This window comes from Ptychodera flava, chromosome 16, assembly GCF_041260155.1.
Source record: "Ptychodera flava strain L36383 chromosome 16, AS_Pfla_20210202, whole genome shotgun sequence".
NCBI lineage: Eukaryota > Metazoa > Hemichordata > Enteropneusta > Ptychoderidae > Ptychodera > Ptychodera flava.
Window position 1 is genome coordinate 39463990 of NC_091943.1, and position 20082 is coordinate 39484071.

Consider the following 20082-nt stretch of genomic DNA (forward strand, 5'->3'; position numbering starts at 1 on the left):
AGACAAACAGTATGTGCTTACCACATTTTGACTTGTCTAAAACTGGCCAGAGAGGATCGAACCGAGATCGAACCATGCCATAGAGGTAGGAAGCACCAAGTACTGGTGCTTGACTGCTCTGCGCATGCTCAAGACTTAGGTCACATAAGGTCATATTCGTCAGTTCGCGACGATTTCATCGCAAGGAGGTAAACAAAAGATGAAGCACACCAAATCAAATGATTAATATTGAAGGGGTATTACAGAGATAGGGTTCTGTCAGGGTTGAAGTTGATTAAAAACGTTGAGCTAATTAAAAGCTTATAAGCTTTACTCACCAAATTTTGCTTATAATTGAAATAGTGAACTACTTCCCAATGAAATTTAGAAATGCTTTCTGGGATTATACAACAAATCCAGACACGCAGAAGTAGCCTACTAGCCGAGAATACATGCAAACGACAACAGTGTTGCAGATTTTGTTGTACCGAAGCGAAATACAACACTATGTAGAAGGCGTTAAATTATCATTGAGAATCTCGAACAGATGGCAAACTAATACCTGTTTGTGGCTAAATACATGTAAGAAGAAATGAAAAGATCTGTAAGTAGGGAGTTTGAAAATCCGTCACTATTCCGTTACAGACGTTTGTTTTTTCCAGATGAAAGGTTAAAAATGTGATGGACTGGGTTTGGAATTATTTACCGGTCGCACAGTGCAGACGTGTAATAGTCAGCTCCGTAACTTTGTCCAGATAAATGTCTCAAAAAGTTTCTTTGGTGGTGTTTGAAGTTGCCTGAACGTCAAGAATACCTGTTTGAAGTACTCACAGGGAAATGGGGATCGCCACGGAACAGTATCGCGTGAAAATCGGGAAATTTGCTGGCGGCGACCCGACACGTCAGCAAACTCTCCCAAAGATGGCCGCCCTGCAGATACCTCTGGTCAATTGCAAGCTGTCATTGACTATAAAGCTTTGCCTTCTCAGTCTACTTGTCATCGGTGGAAATGTGGAGAGAAATCCAGGTCCTAATCTCCGTTCCGGTAATCAGAGCACAGGTTCGGGAGAAGATTCTGCTACAAAAAATGATATCGCAGGTATCGTAGAAAGACTCGATATACTTCTCCATGATTCGAGGGAAATGAACGCTAAACTTGACAGATTGCAGTCTCGAATGGACAATATAGAAGACGAAATGAACGAATTACGAGAGTCGACTGACCATAACAGAGTAAGAATTTCAGAACTCGAATCAAAACAGAAATCTTACGACGAATTTAAAGAAGTAATTGCAGGTCTGAAACGAGAAAATGAACAAATCCAACGAGACAAAGACAAGCTTGAGAACCAGAGTCGAAGGAACAATTTATTGTTCTACGGCTTGGAGCAAGGAAACGCTCATGAAACTTGGGAAGAAGCTGAGGAGAAAGTCAAAGATGTGCTGAAAAATGAGCTGGAAATTTCAGAAGATATTCAGTTCGAAAGGTGCCACCGTTTGAACTACGCTCCGTTAACACGTGGAGCAAAGCCGATCATAGCAATGCTGACAAAGTTCAAAGACAAAGTCCTTATTCTTTCGAAGGCAAGTAAATTACGCAACTCTGGTATCAGTATTGGGGAAGACTTCACGAAGAGAGTCCGTAATATTCGCGCCAAATTGCTGACCCACCGTAAAATCCTGCTAGACGAACATGTTGGTTCTAAAGCGCTCGTCCGTTTTGATAAACTGATTCATACCGCAGCTAACGGCCAGAAGACCATTTATAAAGTCGATGAATCAACGGGGCAAGTCGTGAAGTCACACACGCTCACACCATAGGGATACGGCCAGGGCCTAAAGAAAACTGACATTTCATTTCTGTTCTGGAATATCAGGGGTTTAAAGGCTAAACGCTCAGTTTCTGAATTTCTTGCATTTTGTAAACATTTTGACATAATTGGGTTGGTAGAAACTTTCTGTTGCGATACAGACTCTGTCGATTTCTTAGATAGTTATGTTTCTTATAAATTTCCAGCTTTTAGACGCAGCCAGAGAGGACGTCCGAGTGGGGGAAGTGCGGTTTACGTTCACCACAATATTGCAAACAAAGTCAAGGAAATAAAGAGTTCTAATGAAAATTGCATTTTTCTTCATCTCAATAAAACGCTCTTCCCTTTCAACAAAGACGTTCTTTATGGCTGCTGTTACTTTAACCAGACGATAAGACAGACAAATTCGATGCACTTGAAGCGTTTATAACTGATTTTCGTTCTTTCAATCCAGAATCACTGGTTTTGTTGGGTGGTGATTTTAACGCCAGAACTGGGTCACTCTCAGATTTTGTCGTTCATGACTCAATCAGACATGTACCAATCAATATTTTAGACTATGAACCAGATACTTTCCAGATGGAAAGAAATTCCAAAGACGAGCATGTTAATGAAGCAGGAAGAGATATGTTAAATTTATGCAAGTGTTTTGACATCCACGTTTTGAATGGTCGCTTACACGACGATAAAGCTGGGAATGTCACTTGTGTGACATCCAATGGCTGTAGCGTGGTTGATTATATAATTTCGTCATCTGAAATGTTTAGTTACGTGACTTATTTTAATGTATTGCCACGGGTTGAATCTGACCATTTTCCACTCATTTGCAGACTGGAGGCAGCCAAGAACACTCATTTGCACCAGAATAAAAAACATCCGTCCACTTCAACTTCTGGATCTGTCCGCTTTCGCTGGACAGAAAATTGTAAGAATTCTTTTCGGCCAAATATTATGTCTGCAAGCGTCCAGTCATTATTGCAAAAAGCGAAAAATTCTTTGCCCAATTTTCAAGACACCATTGGTAAGCTGAATGAAGCGCTAATGTCCGTGGCTCTGAAGGTCTCTGCAAAAGTAAACCATTCAAACATACTGGCAGTCAGCCACAATGGTTTGATAGGGCGTGTAATGAGTCGAAGCGTGTCATGTATGCGAAACTAAAACTTTTCAGAGATGTTGGTTCAAATGCTGTTTAAATGATTACATGACAGCTAAAGCCAGATTTAGACAGATTTGTAGAGACAGTAAAAGAGAATACCAGGCCCGTATTAGGAGCCAATTAAATGAAGCTTGCTCCAAAGGAGCGAACGACTTTTGGTCAGCTTTGAAATCAGTGCTAAATCAAAGACGTGGCCGAGATGAGAGTATTGATATTCAGACATGGTACAATCACTTCAGTTCTTTACTTAATAGCATAGATAACACAGTAACTGAACATATTCTGTCAACCTCTCTTGAAGAGGAATTTAACAATATTGATGATTCAGTAAATTCCGATACAGGCCTCAATGAATCTCTTAATTCTAGATTTACAGAGGAAGAAGTCTTGAAATGCCTGAAGAGTCTAAAAGACGGTAAAGCCCCGGGACCAGACGGGATCCCCAACGAGTTTTACAAGTTTTCTACTGATGTAATTTTGCCTCTTTTAACTGAACTGTTCAATTTCATTTTTGACTCCGGTACTTTTCCATATGAGTGGTCTATCTCAATAATTATTCCACTCTTCAAAAAAGGTTGCAAAAGCGATGTCAACAATTATAGGGGAATCTCTCTTTTTTTGAATGCATTAGGTAAAATTTTCACTGCTGTTTTAAATCAGAGAATTACAAATTGGGTAGAAGACGCGAATCTTCTCTCAGATTGCCAGGCTGGCTTCCGTAAAAATCACAGCACAGTCGACAATTTATTTGTCCTCCATGCCATTATTCAGAAATATCTCAGTGTCAGAAGAGGGAAACTTTATTGCTTGTTTGTTGACTTTGCAAAGGCGTTTGATACAATTAACCATTCTTTGTTGTTGTATAAATTGAAATATCTCGGTGTAAATGACAAAATGTACCGTATATTACAGTCCATGTACAGTGGAGTCAAAGCGTGTGTCAGATCAAATAATGTCACTTCAGATTATTTTCACTGCCCTAACGGTGTTAGCAAGGATGTATCCTTAGTCCGATCTTATTTTCACTCTTTATAGAAGAACTCAATTCAATGTTGTTTTCTGCCGGGCGGATAGGAATACAACTGACACAAGATATGTACGACTTATTTGCACTTTTTTACGCAGATGACGTTGTAATTTTTGCAGATTCGATTGCCAATTTACAACACCTTATTAACATTTTGCATGAGTTCTGTAAGCACTGGCAGATGAAAGTTAATTTAAACAAAACGAAAGTTGTTATCTTCCGTAAGGCGGTAGGAAGTCGCCTCTAGAGAAATGGTATTTTGGTAATACTGCAATCGATGTAGTTCCCTATTACAAATATCTAGGGTTGTTATTATCATCTACGAATGTATGGTCGAAAGCAGTCTCGACCTAGCTAGCCAAGCAAACAAAGCAATGAATGTTCTCTCAATAGCTAGTAGAAAATTTGACAGTTTTTCTTTAAGGTTCACTTCAGACTATTTGATTCGATGATTATACCAATTTTGACTTATGGTGCAGAAATCTGGGGATTCCAATACTATGACAGTATTGAAAAAATTCAAAGAAAATGGTGCAGACGACTACTGGCGGTTCCAAATAATACTCCTAATGAAGCAGTTATAGGGGAATGTGGACGTTTGCCGATATTTTCACATACTTTACGCAAATGTAAAGTTACTGGCTAAAGCTTATCGAAATGCCTACAAATAGACTCCCAAGACATGCTTACAATATGCTAAGAATTCTAGATAACCTAGGAAGGCACACATGGATCACTTCAGTTAAAAATATTCTTTATTCATATGGATTTGGTTATGCCTGGATTGCTCAGGAAGTAGGGAATAAGAACGTTTTTCTCAGTTGTTTTCACTCTAGGGTGGTTGATATTTGTAAACAACATTGGTCAGTCAATGCAACAGGCAAACCTAAATTACGTACTTACTGCACATTTAAAAGTCTTCTTGAACCTGAAAAGTATTTAACTTTGACTTGTAATGTAAAATTTATACACGCACTAGCTCGTTTTCGATGCTCGTCTCTCCCTCTAGAGGTAGAAGTTGGTCGTCATCAAGGAATAGAACCGAAACGTAGATTTTGTAAGATCTGTAACTCCGGTGACGTTGAGGACGAGTATCGCTTTCTGTTAATTTGTTCACTTTACGACAGTATTAGAGTTAAGTTTTTACCACCATATACCTTCTTGATCCAAACTATGATAAATTCAAAAGGCTTATGAGTTCTAAAGATCCCCAGGTATTAATGAATATTTGTAAATATATCTACAAAGCCATGGCTGTGAAAACAGCAGCCATCTGCAACTATTAGTATGAAGAATTTAATCTTCAATTTATTTTTGTGAGTATTTTGTAAATATTGTATCATTTATTTCATGTCTGTATTTGTGTGATGGATAACTTTATTGAGAGCTATGTGTTCTCCTTGCATTTGGGCCCAAGGCCTTGAAACGCAATAAATTACTTACTTACGATTCGGAATTATTTACCAAAATGATTTAAGTGGATAGGAGGAAGTGGCTAACAAAATTAGAATTTCGGATCACAACCTTCAAGTAGAATTTGGTAGAAGGTCAATTCCAAAAGTTCCTGTAAATGAAAGATTCTGCAAACATTGTAAGTCTTTAGTTGAGGATGGATTTCACTTTGTTACAGAATGTCCAAAACACAGAACTTATCGAGACACTTTATTTTATCCAACAGTTTGCATACATCCTGGCTTTCTTGATTCGACAGAGAAACGTTTATGTATATCTTTACTCACAGAGATAAACTTCCTCTTGCCAAATTTATTTCTTGTACTTTAGGGACTGGTCAGTTTCTTCGGCCGAGGGCGATGGATTCATGGGGTCACCCTGTTTTTGACTTTGGTGATGGGGAGGCGGTCACCATGTTGTCGACATGCCAAATATGGGGGGAGGGAGTGTCAGCGTGTTTTTGAATTTCGACACGGGCTCATACTTTCCTAAGATACATTGTACCAGCTACAAATTTCATCATGTAGTTCCATTTTCAGGGGTTTCATTAAGTTTTGAAGTAGGGGGCTAGAATGGAAAAGTAGGCGGTTTGCAGCTGCCATGACCACAACAGCGGTCGTCGTCGGGGGAGGGTCCGAGCCGGGCGAAGGCCGGAAACCCTGAAAAATGAGCTAAAATTTACTTTTTACAGCTTACAGTCACTTGAATTTCTAGTATTTTCAGGAGAATTGTCAGCAGTGTTCCAGGGCAATTTGTGTTCATATCATAAAAGCCATTTTCCTGGGAGATTAGGCCTAAATATGATAATTCATAATTAAAAATGATAAAATGTGGTAATGTTGACGATAATTTGAACAAAGAAAACAAGTCTTTAGAGCCTCTATGCTTTTAGGAGGTAAACTATAATAATTCACTATTATTAATGATATAAATTTGATATGTAGATGATATTATACAGTGTTACATCTAGACAGGGGGATAGGGGATTCCCCCTCTGTTGAAATGTTGGCACCCCCAATTAATTTGTCAAGGGGACCACTCCCCCCTTCCATGAAATGGTGCCAGTCACACCTTAGAGGTACAAGTAGAACACATGAACTGGTGAAATGCCCCCAAAATTGTCTGGGGTAGGGGGGAAATCCCCCTTGTTGATGCCATCCAGGATGAAACACTCAAAATGTTATGCTTAAAATTAAGAACCCTGATGTTTGGTATGGAAATCTGCAGATGAAGAATTTTGATACCACTGGAGAGGTAAAGAGGATAATTTATATAGCAAATAATGATAAAAAATGACAATCATTACCATATTTCGCAAATAGAATCAAAGATCCTCAAGGTTATTTGACTATATGGGTATGCAAAGTAAGAACCTTGATATAGGATATGGAAATTTGTACGTTCAGAAGCGCACATTTGGATTTAACCTGACGATCGCTTTTGAAGTGAATTTAGAGGTCTGATCGTATTGTAACCACTCCGGGCGACGTTCTCATTGGCGTCGATAGACCGAAGAGCAGAACATATCATACGTCCAGCTGGTTAAACTCCTTCACAATTACGCCTACCGCAGTGCAACGCACATCGGCTTACATAGTAAAATTCCAACTGTAATCGGAAAGTTTTTCGTGAGAAAAAAATCAGGTCATTGCCTCCGAAAACAGTTTAAATCCACGTAATTAAACTTCTCTTGTTTCTTGGTCCACTTCAAAACCGAGGATCGTACAGCGAAGCTTGACCTTGCGATCGCTTCCGGATCCGTCTTCATTTGTTCATCGACCATTTTGAGTTGAGCTAACTACGGCCGACAGGTGTAGTATGCACGTTTTCATTAGCGTATATAAAGGTCACCAAATAGGAATCAGCAATTCAGGTAGCCAATAGAATCGTCAATTGCAATTCCGATTTTTATTGAGGCAGTATACGCAAGACCGTGCTCGTAGTACAAGGCGATCGTAGTAGTCGCTCGTCTTCTAAATTTTGTTTCACATAAAGGCCATTGAAAGGTTTGATTACACAGCTTGTGAAACTTGTCCTTACCATTTAAGGAGGTAAAAAATATTTTAGCTATGAAAGAGTTCAAATTTCCCAAAAAGTAGCCAGCGAAATCGTGAGAGTAACCGGTCAATTTCGCCGGCTCTTAATGAAACCGCTGAATTTTCATGATTTTCTGCGCGCACTTCGGTCGCGTAACTTTAAGATATATCAGACATATTTATATCAGAGATATCTGTATGTTTAGAACATTTTGGCGCGCCCTCCGGGAGCATTACTTTAAAATATTAGGCATATTTTCTAGCGTACCCTTCTGCCGCATGACTTTCAAATATCAGACATTATATAAGCGATATTTGGATGTTTAATATATATTGCGCGCCCTTCGGGCGCGTTACTTTAATATGTCAGAGATATATGTCAGAAATATCTTGAAATTGAAAGTCTGTTTTGCAAAGTGTACTCATCATTATGAAATCTGCAGTTCATATGAAAAGCATGACAAGTTCCTGACTCTTTTCTGTTTCCTCTATGAGAATTCAGTATTTGAAAGCAACATGCACTGATATTTCACACATTTTTTCTTACAACATATACAACAGTTCTGGACATTTGGTTATGCATAAAAAGGGTGTATATATATATATATATATATATATATATATATATATATATATATATATATATATATATATATATATATATATATATATATATTACATTTTTTATGGTACTGTATTGTCAGAATATCTCCGCATTGCTCGTGCAACACTTCTAATAGAAGATTTTCTTTCAAAAGTTGCCAGCCTGTACAACAGGATGTTGTCTCAAGGAGGACAACAACATAAAATCATCAAACAGTTTCATAAAGCTATGTCAAGACACCGAAAGACATCATATATAACATCAGACTCAGAATAACTTAAGGTGTGGTGGTACCTGATCAGTACTGCTTGGGGAGCCAAGGCAGTTGACTGTATTGTTTTCAAATCCCCGAAACAGTCGCCTTGGTAAATAACTGATGAACACCTAGGAGATTTTGATGATGTTATTTCTTTGCTGTATATTAATTGTTATAAACTAATCCTGCTGATGTCATATTTTCATCATTCATATGACACAATCATAGAGAATCCATAATGATCTATTGCTTGCACTTGCATGACGTTACTTTACACCATTGCTGTACTTATTTCCATCCGAGTGAATTTAAAATGTTTAACTACTTCTGACTATATATATATATATATATATATATATATAATATATATATATATATATATATATATATATATATATATATATATACTGACTTATTGAATTTATATTCCAACTTTTGTTTTGCCTTTGTCTCGCTCGGGGAGTCACCCAGGCTGTTTACGCAGTTATCTGCATTTATTGTAAGCCATCAATATGACATTGTGTGAAAAAGTCCTTCGAATGATTTGCTTGTCTTTTGAGATTTATTTTACTCCGTGAAAAGCCATAACGTCAATGAAACAATACAATTCAAATTTGGAATAATGCTCTACTTGACTGCCTCATGTAGCTGGAAATTCTGAATATATTATATACGACGGAGATGAGTACAATGTGCAACCCAATGTCTCTATTTCTTCCACTCATACTGTGTATCCTATGAACATGTGACGGCAAATGCTCCGAAAATAAAGATTTAGAATACAGAAAATTACCTATTACAGCGGAGAAGCTTCACTGGCATAAATGAATGAATGGCAGGTTGGTTAAATGTCAGGAACCTCCAATAATCAAATCCACAATACTGTACAGAGGATAACAGCACAGAACAGGAAATGCTTTAAGGTACAGTGCAGTAAGCTTATAGTCCGTTTACATAAGACCAATTAGTGGCATATTTCATAACTGCAGAGAAGAGGAGTAACTTATAACCGTTCAGATTCCTCAAACAAATTAATGAGCAGCGTAATGCAGTAGCGCCCTCACCATGATCACATCAGTGTTTTGTCCGTCCCCAGGCCTCTGACCAACAAATTCTTCAGAGAGCACGGGGTCACTTCCGGGTACAGCTGGGCCATTGGTTGTCGTCGTCTCTCTGTGTGAAAACATCTGCTGATGCTTGATGGAAATTAACCTCTTTTTGTGCGGAAACACTGCACACTGAAGGTGAGTGTCACCATGAGACCAGTACGCTTGAAATTGTCTATGAGGGAACAACAAAATTTACAGCAAGCGAGGGCCTTATGGATGCGTTATACTGGTGTATGAAAAAAGGTACAACATTCAGACCGTTGCATGCATTAATAACTGTCTGTCGTTCTCACCATGTTTCTTGAACTTAAGAACATTATGAACTCGTTAAATATATAGTATCATCATGAGGGATCTCGGACATTAAAGCTGCCTTCAAATGATCTTTCATGTCCATGATATGTGCGAAGAGCAGAATGACGCCTCTCGTAAATTGATACGCAAATGTCAGGGGCAACCAACAAAGTATAACGAGCCTAGATACGCTAGAACAGAATATTTACCTGTAAAAACACCTTTTACAACACGAATTCTTTAAAATCGGATGGTAGCCGCCCATGTAAAATAACCATGATGGCTATATGTGCAGTGTACTCATGGAAAACATAGCTCTTCAATGTAAGGACAGTAAAATCAACTGTAAAAGAAGTGTCCATTTATCATTACTTCTGGAAATTTGTCAATTTCTTATCATAATTTTTACCTTACCTGTAAAAATCAATTCCTTGAAAATTGTATTAATAGGGACTGGGTTTTTGTCTGTATCCAGATTTGGGATGAACAAATTATGTCTGTGGGCAGTAACTTAACATTTCAGTAAAAACTGAAAACTTGTCTTCATAGAGTATTTATTTGCATGACCAAACAGCCAAGTATTTCAGAAGTCAGAGGTCACATTTACCAGTCATCTTGAGGTATTGAAAGAGTACTGAAAATTTTACAGCAATAGTTTACTGGGCTAACTCATTTACTGGGCATCCAAAATATGATTTCGCTGCACAAATCATTAAAACTTTATTCATTATGAATAATGACACTTCTACTCACAGTACTTTTGGAGCAAGCGAAATATCAATCTACTAAGTGGACTCCATAGACCAGTGAAGAATGGCAGATGGAAATGGTACGTATTTTAATATCTTGACGGAAGATTGCAAATGGCCATTTCCTTCACAGACTTGTACGAAACACGCTACAGACACAAATTTTGTTATCAATAAGTATATGACGCACGAAATTCAAATATTAAAATAACCAGACCTGCATTAAGTCTTCCCTATAATACTTCCAAAAGGATCTCTAAGACAATGGTTCACCGTTAGTGTGTCTGTCTGTGTTCACCTAGCTCATGGTTTGAATCATAGTTTGTACATGGATATGTGTTACGGCATGCATATTATGATGGACGCTCAGATCATTGGACTGTAATGTATGTCTGGGTTGACCATCAGATTTCACAAGGGATGGTCAAAATGACAAAATATCTACCTAGTATACTATTTGCTAAAATAGTCTCGTAGCCATATTGAATTTTGCATATATGAAAAATAACATACATGCTCAGCAAAAATGTGTCAAAAATTGTCAAAAAAGATTCATGCCATTCCAAAAGAACCACCATTTCTTCCAATTTAGGAGTCTCTTCGTCTCGCTTTTCTCCCAATATTTTGAAATATATGGCTTAATAATAGCAGTTTGATTTAGCAGTTTATCTTTAATTTTTTTTACACAAGATAAAAATGTGGATAAGAACAAGAAGCTTGAGAGGGTTGCCACATTCGTCGCTCGTAACTTAACGTTTGCTGAATGTAGAGCGGTGTGTCGTGAACTCGACGTAACGAGAGTGGCCTTCGATACAATCGCCAGAGAACATGCTAATGATGTAGAAACACAAAAGTGCGAATGGATACTGAACGGTACAGAGAAGAGAGCTGACCCCCTTGGGGATATTAGGAAAGCATTGAAGGAATGTGAAAAGATACACCTTATACAGCAATTAGATGAATATTTGAAAGACATGCCTTGCAGTAAGTACACCTTGGACTATTTTTGAAATGGGAAGATTTTATGAAGTCAATATTTTGTCGTATCGGTCGATCACATTCTTATATTCGTATCATCAACCACAGCACTACTCTGCATTTCTACAATATTACGAGGATATGTACATGTAATGTCAATGTTCGTCCATTTATATGGTGACAGTAACGCTTTACGTTTCAATCAACACAGATACAGCTATTTCTACGGAAGAAAGTCGGCTTAACCAAAACAATACTTCAGGTAATGTTTTCAGGCTCTTAAATATTGTTGATTTTGTCTCACTTTAATATTTAAAAATACGGATGCACCTTAATGAGCATATGTGATCATTTTGCATTTATGGTGAATGCTTAATGGTCCATACAAGAACTTGGTAACATCCGGAAATGTTTATATATAACATGTAACTGATGGTAAAGAATCTAAACTTCTTGCGCGCGACACACAGACACACACAGACACAGACACAGACACACACAGACACACACAGACACACACACACATATATATATATATATATATACATACATACATACATATATATACACACACACACACATATATATATATATATATATATATATATATATATATATATATATATATATATATATATATATATATATATATAATATATATATATATATATATATATATATTAAAGTACACCATCCTGTTAATAAATACTAATCTCTCTGGTCATGTCTGCTTTGCAGATAAAGGAGATCCTGTCAGTCAAGAAGGTAAACGCAAGCCGTTATTTGGAGTACAGTAATGATAACCATACCGACTGCCATATGCATCATTGCCAAGTTTTCTATTTGGCGGTATTTTTAATGTTTCAGAAAACGTAATATTATACCAAATTTTCTGTATAAATTTTTATAGGATATGTGAGGCATCAAATAAAAATGCCGATAAATTATTGTAATATTGCCCTAAGAATCGCTGGTGTATATTTCAACTGTATGGACTTGTAATTAACGATAGCACACAGCAATAGGATTTGTTAATTAACTGCTAAATAAGATATCTTTGTCAACTAGTTTAGTCGCCGTTAGTGGTTTAGTCTGATTCGCCAAGGTATTTGGCACTGACGAATGCTACACACGACAATAATTTTCTTCAAAATATCACCAATGGGGTTCTACACTGCAACAAGCAATTCTAACATTCCCGTGCCCTGTTTCAAACCACTCTACAGATCAAAGGGATCAGAAGAAAGACAACCAGGAAAAATAGGAACATTGGCGTCCCTGAAAGAGGGAACAGTGTTTTATCGATGGATGGACCAAGCCTTGCTTGAAAAAAATAGAAAATATCTAGAGAGATACAGAGAGAAAGAATGCGTTTCGCTTGTATTAAGAATCCAGCCATCTTTCACGAACGACAAAGGCTAATACTCACCCAATCTGAATTAGGCAAAGCCAGTGAAATGGATAAATTCAACAATCAAATCGAAGAAACTATTACATAGCAATTCAATGTACATGTAATTGCTACACTGAAATACAATCATCTTTAGAAAGACTTAAGCTTCCATGGGTATGGGGAATACTGACAAGGAAATACTAAAATATTATAGACTTCATATATATATATATATATAATATATATATATATATATATATATATATATATATATATATATATATATATATATAATATATATATATAATATATATATAAGTAGTAAAGTAAACGTGGACAACTGGGATGAAGTAAGAATTTACACCCCATTTTATTCATTTATCTACATGAAGCGAAGGAAAAATTAACCATCCATGTAACTAAAGTATGACCCTGACCTATATACGAACTCACGCATGCGCACAGTTGCGAGCAGTGCATGTCCTGAACTAAGCGGGGAAATTCCCTGCTGAGCATGTTTATACACGTTCCGAAGGTGTACGGGAAATTCCGTGTGAGTCATCACCATCAAACTAGCCTATATAAAGGGACTTTTACACTCGTTGTCAGTCCGGCCGGCCGGTCGCGGAGTCCAGCTGATGTTGAACACGAAGTTCCTATCGGTGCGAACTTGTTCACCTGATAGATAAAATTTTAGTAATTTCCTCTGAACTTAAAATGTGACGGAAGACCATTACTTCAAATAATATGAGACGTTTCAGATGAATGGTACTGATATCTAAAGTGTTCACTCTTTTATCTCTACGTACAAATGTAGTTCCTAAGTCGTTCTCTATTCTATTCCCACCAACAAAACATTCAATACTCATTTCCCCTCCCCGATCTTTATCAATACTTATGATAATATCACAAGTTGTTCTGTTATCTGTTTTCATAGCATAATATCCAACCAAATCGTCAAATTCATCTCCAGTAGCTAACTTTACACATCTAATGAGAACTGTACCATGTTGAAGTATTTCATATTATCAGTCATCTGTTGATTTACAGTCTGTAAAGTGAGAACAGCTGCCTCATCACCGACACTTTTAAGACCCAGTTTCTTTAAAGTTGTGTCCCAAAATAATCTAACTGGAACTCCGCTAGCTGTATACGAGCAATAATTCTCCCCCTCGTTTATCCACCTTCTTAGTGTATTATCTGCCTTCATTATTGTATTAAGAGGACTAATTTTAAGGTGAATCGGTATACCAAGAAGTGCAATGTATGGATTCGTAGGAGTAAGCCAACTACGAAAATCTAACAATTTATATTTGTTTACATTGCTATCAAAATAAATCACATTCGGAGTTCCTGGTGGTTCAGCAACACCTCCTGCAATTTCACTACCCAATATATCTAAGATGTTACGCGGCACATTATAAGGCATGAATTTCTGACTAGCCGAATCCCATGTCAGAGCAAAAGGAGTAGAATCATTCGAAGCCTTTGTGGCGTCAATTACAGTTTCATCAATGTCTTTAAGTTCGGAAAATTCTACAGCATGCTCGTGGGATGGCACCGCGGCATTGGCTAAAACGAAATATTTTTCGCGGTCTTTATAACGAAGGACGTAATCCTTATTATGATTAGCAGCCATCTTAGTATTATTGTTAACTTTAACATCACTCAGATCTTCAAGCTCAAGATTTTGCATACGAATTGTACCTAGACCGAAGCCACTTGGATCAGACATACTCCGTAGGGACCTATATACAGTGAAAATTAAAATAATACCTTGTAATATACACAATCATGGCTTCAGCTATAGGAATGACAGTTCTCGGTGCTGTATTAAATGCAACGGCATTCACAGGAGGAAATATTATCGGACAAAAGCTTTCTGGTAATGGTGATGCTCTTATTGAAGAGAAGTCCGACATGATAAAGCATTAGAAAAATTGAACATGATCGCAACGTCTGGTCAGAAAAAAGATTACTACAGGCTGACTGGGAAAGAGAAAATCAGGCAAAGGACGCACATGCTGCGGCAGAATTAAGAGATACAGATGCAGAAATCCTGGAAGAAGCAGAAGCGGTGCAAAGCAACTCTACGTCAGGCAAGCAGTTCAATTCTCAGATTATTATCAACCCAGTCCTGAGCAAAAGAAATATGAGATGATCTATATTGCTGGAGGATTGGTCGTGGGATGGTTTATCTTCCGATAGGGTTACACCGGCCCCGCTTCGGGACTACAATAATTCAATACAAAAGCTAATTGGCCAGTTATTGAAATCGATCATGTTTCCATCCTGATCTGTTATCCAGATACGCATTGAATTCATGTAATCTCCCCTTTTCTCAATGGCATAGAAATTGCTCCGTTTTTAAAATCGTAAGTAACCTTTTCACTTATTTCTCTCGTATCCCGGATGGGAAGTATTTGTAAACAGTTCGATACTTTCCCCTGTATGTATCCTCCGGAGGCACCCGAACCAAATGAAACATAATTTCCAGTAACATCGACTACATCTGAATGAACTATATATTTAGTGACTGTTAAGAAATCCACTTCTTCGGACTAATAGTACTTTTTATAACTGGGTTGTCCTCAGGTTTATCTGAAAAACCAACGACGTTGGCGAAGCTACCTGTGGCATTGAAATAGACTTTAATATCTTTAGCCAAAGTTAGATAAACATGGTTTGTCGGCAGATGTTTTTCAAAATTAATTTTTGCTTCAACCCGATTGCTTTGTTTAACGTATCGATATTGTAGTTACCTGGACGTATTGATTTAGTCTTCTTCGGTTGGTCACCTTCTTGATATTTTATTACATTATTCGTCGATGTTATGTTATGCCATGAATTATATAGTCCGCACTCTAGCAGTCTTATCTTCGTAAACTGTGTCGTGTCAATACAAGGGTAAAAATTAACAGTAACAGGTTCACCTGTTTTGCTTTCAATCCAAATGATCATCGTTGTACGTTGTATGTATATATTACTAAGTATAAATGTTCGATGAATATATTATTATTCCGAAGGTGCCCATTACGAAGTATAAGGTTCTGCAGGAATAATATTTTTCTGTTCAAGGAGATCTTTGGTTGCTACCGCAGCAGCAGTCGCACCGCCTAATTTTGCCAATCGAGTCAAATTTGGACGACTTGGATCGCCAACCTCTATTTTCAGAAATTTGCTGGAGATCATAAGATATCCCATCGCAAGTCCTGCGATTACAATACCATCGTACATTGTGTTTACAACTGTTTTAATATCCATGATTGCTGACTAGTATATAAAATAAAAAATAAAATAAAAAATATGGGGAGTTAATCCATCTCATACAATGTAGAGGAGCTGGGAACACCCCCCTCTCCCTCCCCTCCCCCTCCCCTCCTCTCGGAACCCTGTCGGAACTGTTCCGGATGGAGCTGCTACGTGCTCTGTTTTTTTCGCTTTCTGGAGGAGTTCCGGACGGAACAATAATGTCGAGCACGCCCCCAATATAGCCCTAATGCAGTCAATGAAACTCCCACAATTCCTAAAACAAGATAACATTTATTATACCAGCGTGAATTATTATCACACTGTTCTTTCATTGTAGGCGGTAGGTCTGCTACCGCATCATTCCCCTCCCCCCCTCTCCCCCCCTCCATTGCTTTTAGTTTCTTCTCCCTGTTTTGCCTGTTCCATTCCGCTAGTCGCTTCCCGAAGCAACTCTCCCTGGATGCTTCGGCCGGTAACGTCACTTTCTCTATGTTGCGCTGTGTCGGAGTCGGCGGAGCCGTTTGCGGTGTGGGGGTCGTCGGCGGGGCTTCTGACGGAGTCCCTGGCGGAGCCGTTTGCTGAGTCGGCGAAGTTGAATCCATTTATTTCAGGTACTATATTAAACCCGATTTTTTTAAAATTTAAATGTTTACCCGTAATTAAACGGTGGAAATTAGAGCAATCAGGGGCCCCCATGTGTACCTATCCGTCCTGATAATCGTTTTATTTCACTGTTTAGAATAAAATCCTTTTTAAGATCAGTGGCATAGTTATCTCGATCATCGATTGGAACTACCTGACTTATTGCACGGGCTCCTAGATCTATGAAACTTTGAGTGATGGTATCACTTATAAGAGAACTGTATTTCGCTTCATAGACTTTAAAGGCTCGTGTTATGAATTCATCTTTCCACGTTTCCACTTCTCTAACTGTAATCTCCTTACCAAAAAAACTTACTTTGACCACTTGCGATGACACAGAGTATTTTTTCACGTTTGTCTCTATTATGGATCGATTATTGTCCGAAGGCGCCGAAGCCCCTTCGGAACCGTTCCGGTAGGGCGCTGCCATATTTGCCGCTGCCGATGACTTTATTAAATTCTCCATTGTTTGCAGTATGTTATCTATTCTTAGTAAAAAATAAAAAATTCGTTTAAACCTGAATCCGAAATAAAGTATTAACATAGTCTGGAATGTTAGTACCCCTAACAGTACGTCCGACAGGGATTCCGGGAAAATTCTCCTCCATTTAAATCTATCTGTATATAGAAACACGAATAATGAGTACAGACTTATTCCCAGTTGCTTTTCAATTGAATAAGACGAGCATACCGACAGTACAGCATGCTGATACCCCCCCTTCCAAACCGGACGGGGGAATAAAACCTATTCTCATGGACTTAGAAATATATGTAACACCGACAGATAAATTACTTTTCATCCTCGGGATATATTTAAAGATAACGTAATCACTCATCGAACAGCTAAAGAAAGTAATGTCTGGTTGGGCAGTCCAAACATGAAATACTGGGACCAGCAATTAAATTTCGCCGTATGGTGCAGCACTACTGGTTGTGGTATATCATTCGCCCATCTCTTTGGTTCCGAAGGGAAATTTCCGCCCCAAATACGATCATTCTGCCGTTTTCATGTATATTTTACAATACGTCGTATCCTTCACGAAATGGGCGTTGCACTTCCAGACGATACCCCCACCTTCAAAGCGGGCGACAATCCGTACAATCTCGTCCAATATGAACTTCTCTGTACAGAATTTGGAAATATAAGTCCAACGAAGTCCGACTTTCGTTATCGAAAAGGTCAAATAAAGGTCTTGGTTATGGATATGAATATTACACTAATCGTGGCCCTGTTCGACAGCCAAAAGCGAATATACAACGGTCGGACTTTTTCCTCTCCTCCGACGGAGGCGTTTTCTATACACATACCATTTTTGGAAAAGAAAAAACATGTACTGTCCGACAAAGAACGACCGCACTACTATTTCTTCCGAAATGATGGATCGGAGGGACAATATAATAGTTTCATTCCTCTGAAGGGAGACTCGGGACTAACAAAGGCCGGTCCTCGCCCGCCTCAATGAAAGCCTTGAAGCCTACGTATATTGCATACTTGGCGCACAAGCAAATATTCGTAGTACCATAGTGGGCGATACTGGCAGTGCAGAGCAAGTCCGAAAAGAATTCGGTGTTCTCCTCGAAGATGAAATTCGTAATACCGACAAAGTAATTAGTTATAGGCGATATCAAGACACAATAATGAATACTGGTGTCAAACTTGATATGGCAGTCTCACCCAATTTACTTCTCTTACCGTCTGAGATGGTCATTCTTTCGGGCCCGGCGATCTCGGGTTATAATAATGAATTGCAATACGCAACAGAATCTATGTCCTTCGGGGTGAACGGTGATATAAACACGGAAGTTCGAGAAAGTGCTGTACATGAGATGGAAGGGGAGAGGATCCCGTGAAGTGGCAGGACGAGCCCGGAGGTCACCACCACCTCACAATGACACGACTCGGATTCGGTCCCCTCCCCTCCCCTCCCCGGAACGGGCAGCATCTACGACCAGCGACCCTATTCACGAATATGGTAAAATTGGTTTGTTATCTTTAGCAATATTCATTACTATTGTAGGTACTGGAATAAAGTCACTAACTATATAGTTCATTCAGATGCTGTCGATGTGACTGGGTTTCATCTAACTCGAACCAGTAACTTAAAAGAACTAGAAGAGATTCATTAATTTACAGTATATAGATCCAGAGGAAATGTCAATATACGTAACCCCACCATTCAACATGATTATAACTGGACCGACATATTCTGGCAAAACAGAATTTATGTTGGACCTCCTCACCGGTCCGTACTTAAGGAAATTCGAATATGTGATATTCATTTGCCCAACATTCATGAATAATAAAGCGTATAATAGAAGATTCATTTTCACCGATGATAATGTGTTTATATTTCCAGTCGGACTCGATGCAGTGGATGATACATTAACCTACGTGCATAAAGAATGGGCTGGAACGAACACTTTAATAATCCTCGATGACTGCGCCTCGTCCAAAGATATGAAGAAGCGCAGTAACGTTTTAGTCCAACTTGGTTTCAGCGCAAGACACGACGGATTATCTGTCTGGGTTCTGACTCAACAATATACTAGTATTAGTAAACCATTCAGGGAAAACATACAGATGTTAGTACTATTTTACACACCGAACAAGATAGACAACAAAACTATTATAAAAGAATATGGAATGGAGGTGTCAGAACGGGAAGCCGTGGGCCTAATCAAGCAATTGAAAAGTAGGCCATTCAGTAAACTAGTATTTCGTTTACGGAATCCGTACGACATAAAATTTTTCGTATAATATAGCAATTATGGAAGCTGAAGCCGAAGGTACTCTTAGAGAATTATATTACAACCCGAAAACTGGTTTTGGAGGTGTACAAAAATTGTATGACGCAGCACGGGCCAGCGGACTGAAAGTGACCAAGAAAGAGGTGCAGGACTGGTTAAAAACTCAGCTAACTTATAATCTACATAAACCGGTACCTCGTACTCGTGGGGGTGCCTTCCGGGGCGGCCGGCGCGTTTTTGTAACATCGATAGACTCTCAATGGCAAGCGGATCTCGTGGAATTCCCTCCACCGTTCGCAAAAGAGAACCGTAACATTCGATACATGCTAACAGTAATCGATGTTCTCAGTAAATACGCATGGGCTAGGCCGATACAGTCAAAAACGGCTGATGATACGTTGAAGGCACTACAAGATGTGATTAAGAAATCTGGGAGAAGACCCGACAAACTTCAGACAGATGAGGGGCGGGAATTTACTAATCAGAAAATGCAGGGGTGGCTCCAGGAGTCAGGCATTCATTGGTTCACACCTACAGTGACAAAAAAGCTAGCGTCGTTGAACGTTTTAATCGGACCCTCAAGACGATGATGTGGA

The 20082-nt window shown here is 38.5% G+C and overlaps 2 protein-coding genes across 2 annotated transcripts in view; one reads left to right on the plus strand and one right to left on the minus strand.

Annotated features, from left to right (window-relative positions):
• LOC139114825 (uncharacterized) overlaps positions 1-20082 on the minus strand; it is a 514135-nt gene that overhangs the window by 49015 nt on the left and 445038 nt on the right. The window contains exon 2 of the transcript XR_011547951.1: positions 22-42. The gene's annotated coding sequence lies outside the window, so the exon portion shown is untranslated. The remainder of the gene's footprint in view (positions 1-21; positions 43-20082) is intronic.
• On the plus strand, positions 9136-13072 carry LOC139115039 (uncharacterized). Its single transcript, XM_070676946.1, has 7 exons — positions 9136-9244; positions 9418-9565; positions 10480-10553; positions 11164-11457; positions 11663-11713; positions 12190-12216; positions 12678-13072. The coding sequence occupies exons 3-7, from the start codon at positions 10538-10540 to the stop codon at positions 12713-12715; spliced, it is 426 nt and encodes a 141-aa protein (XP_070533047.1). The 5' UTR covers positions 9136-9244; positions 9418-9565; positions 10480-10537; the 3' UTR covers positions 12716-13072.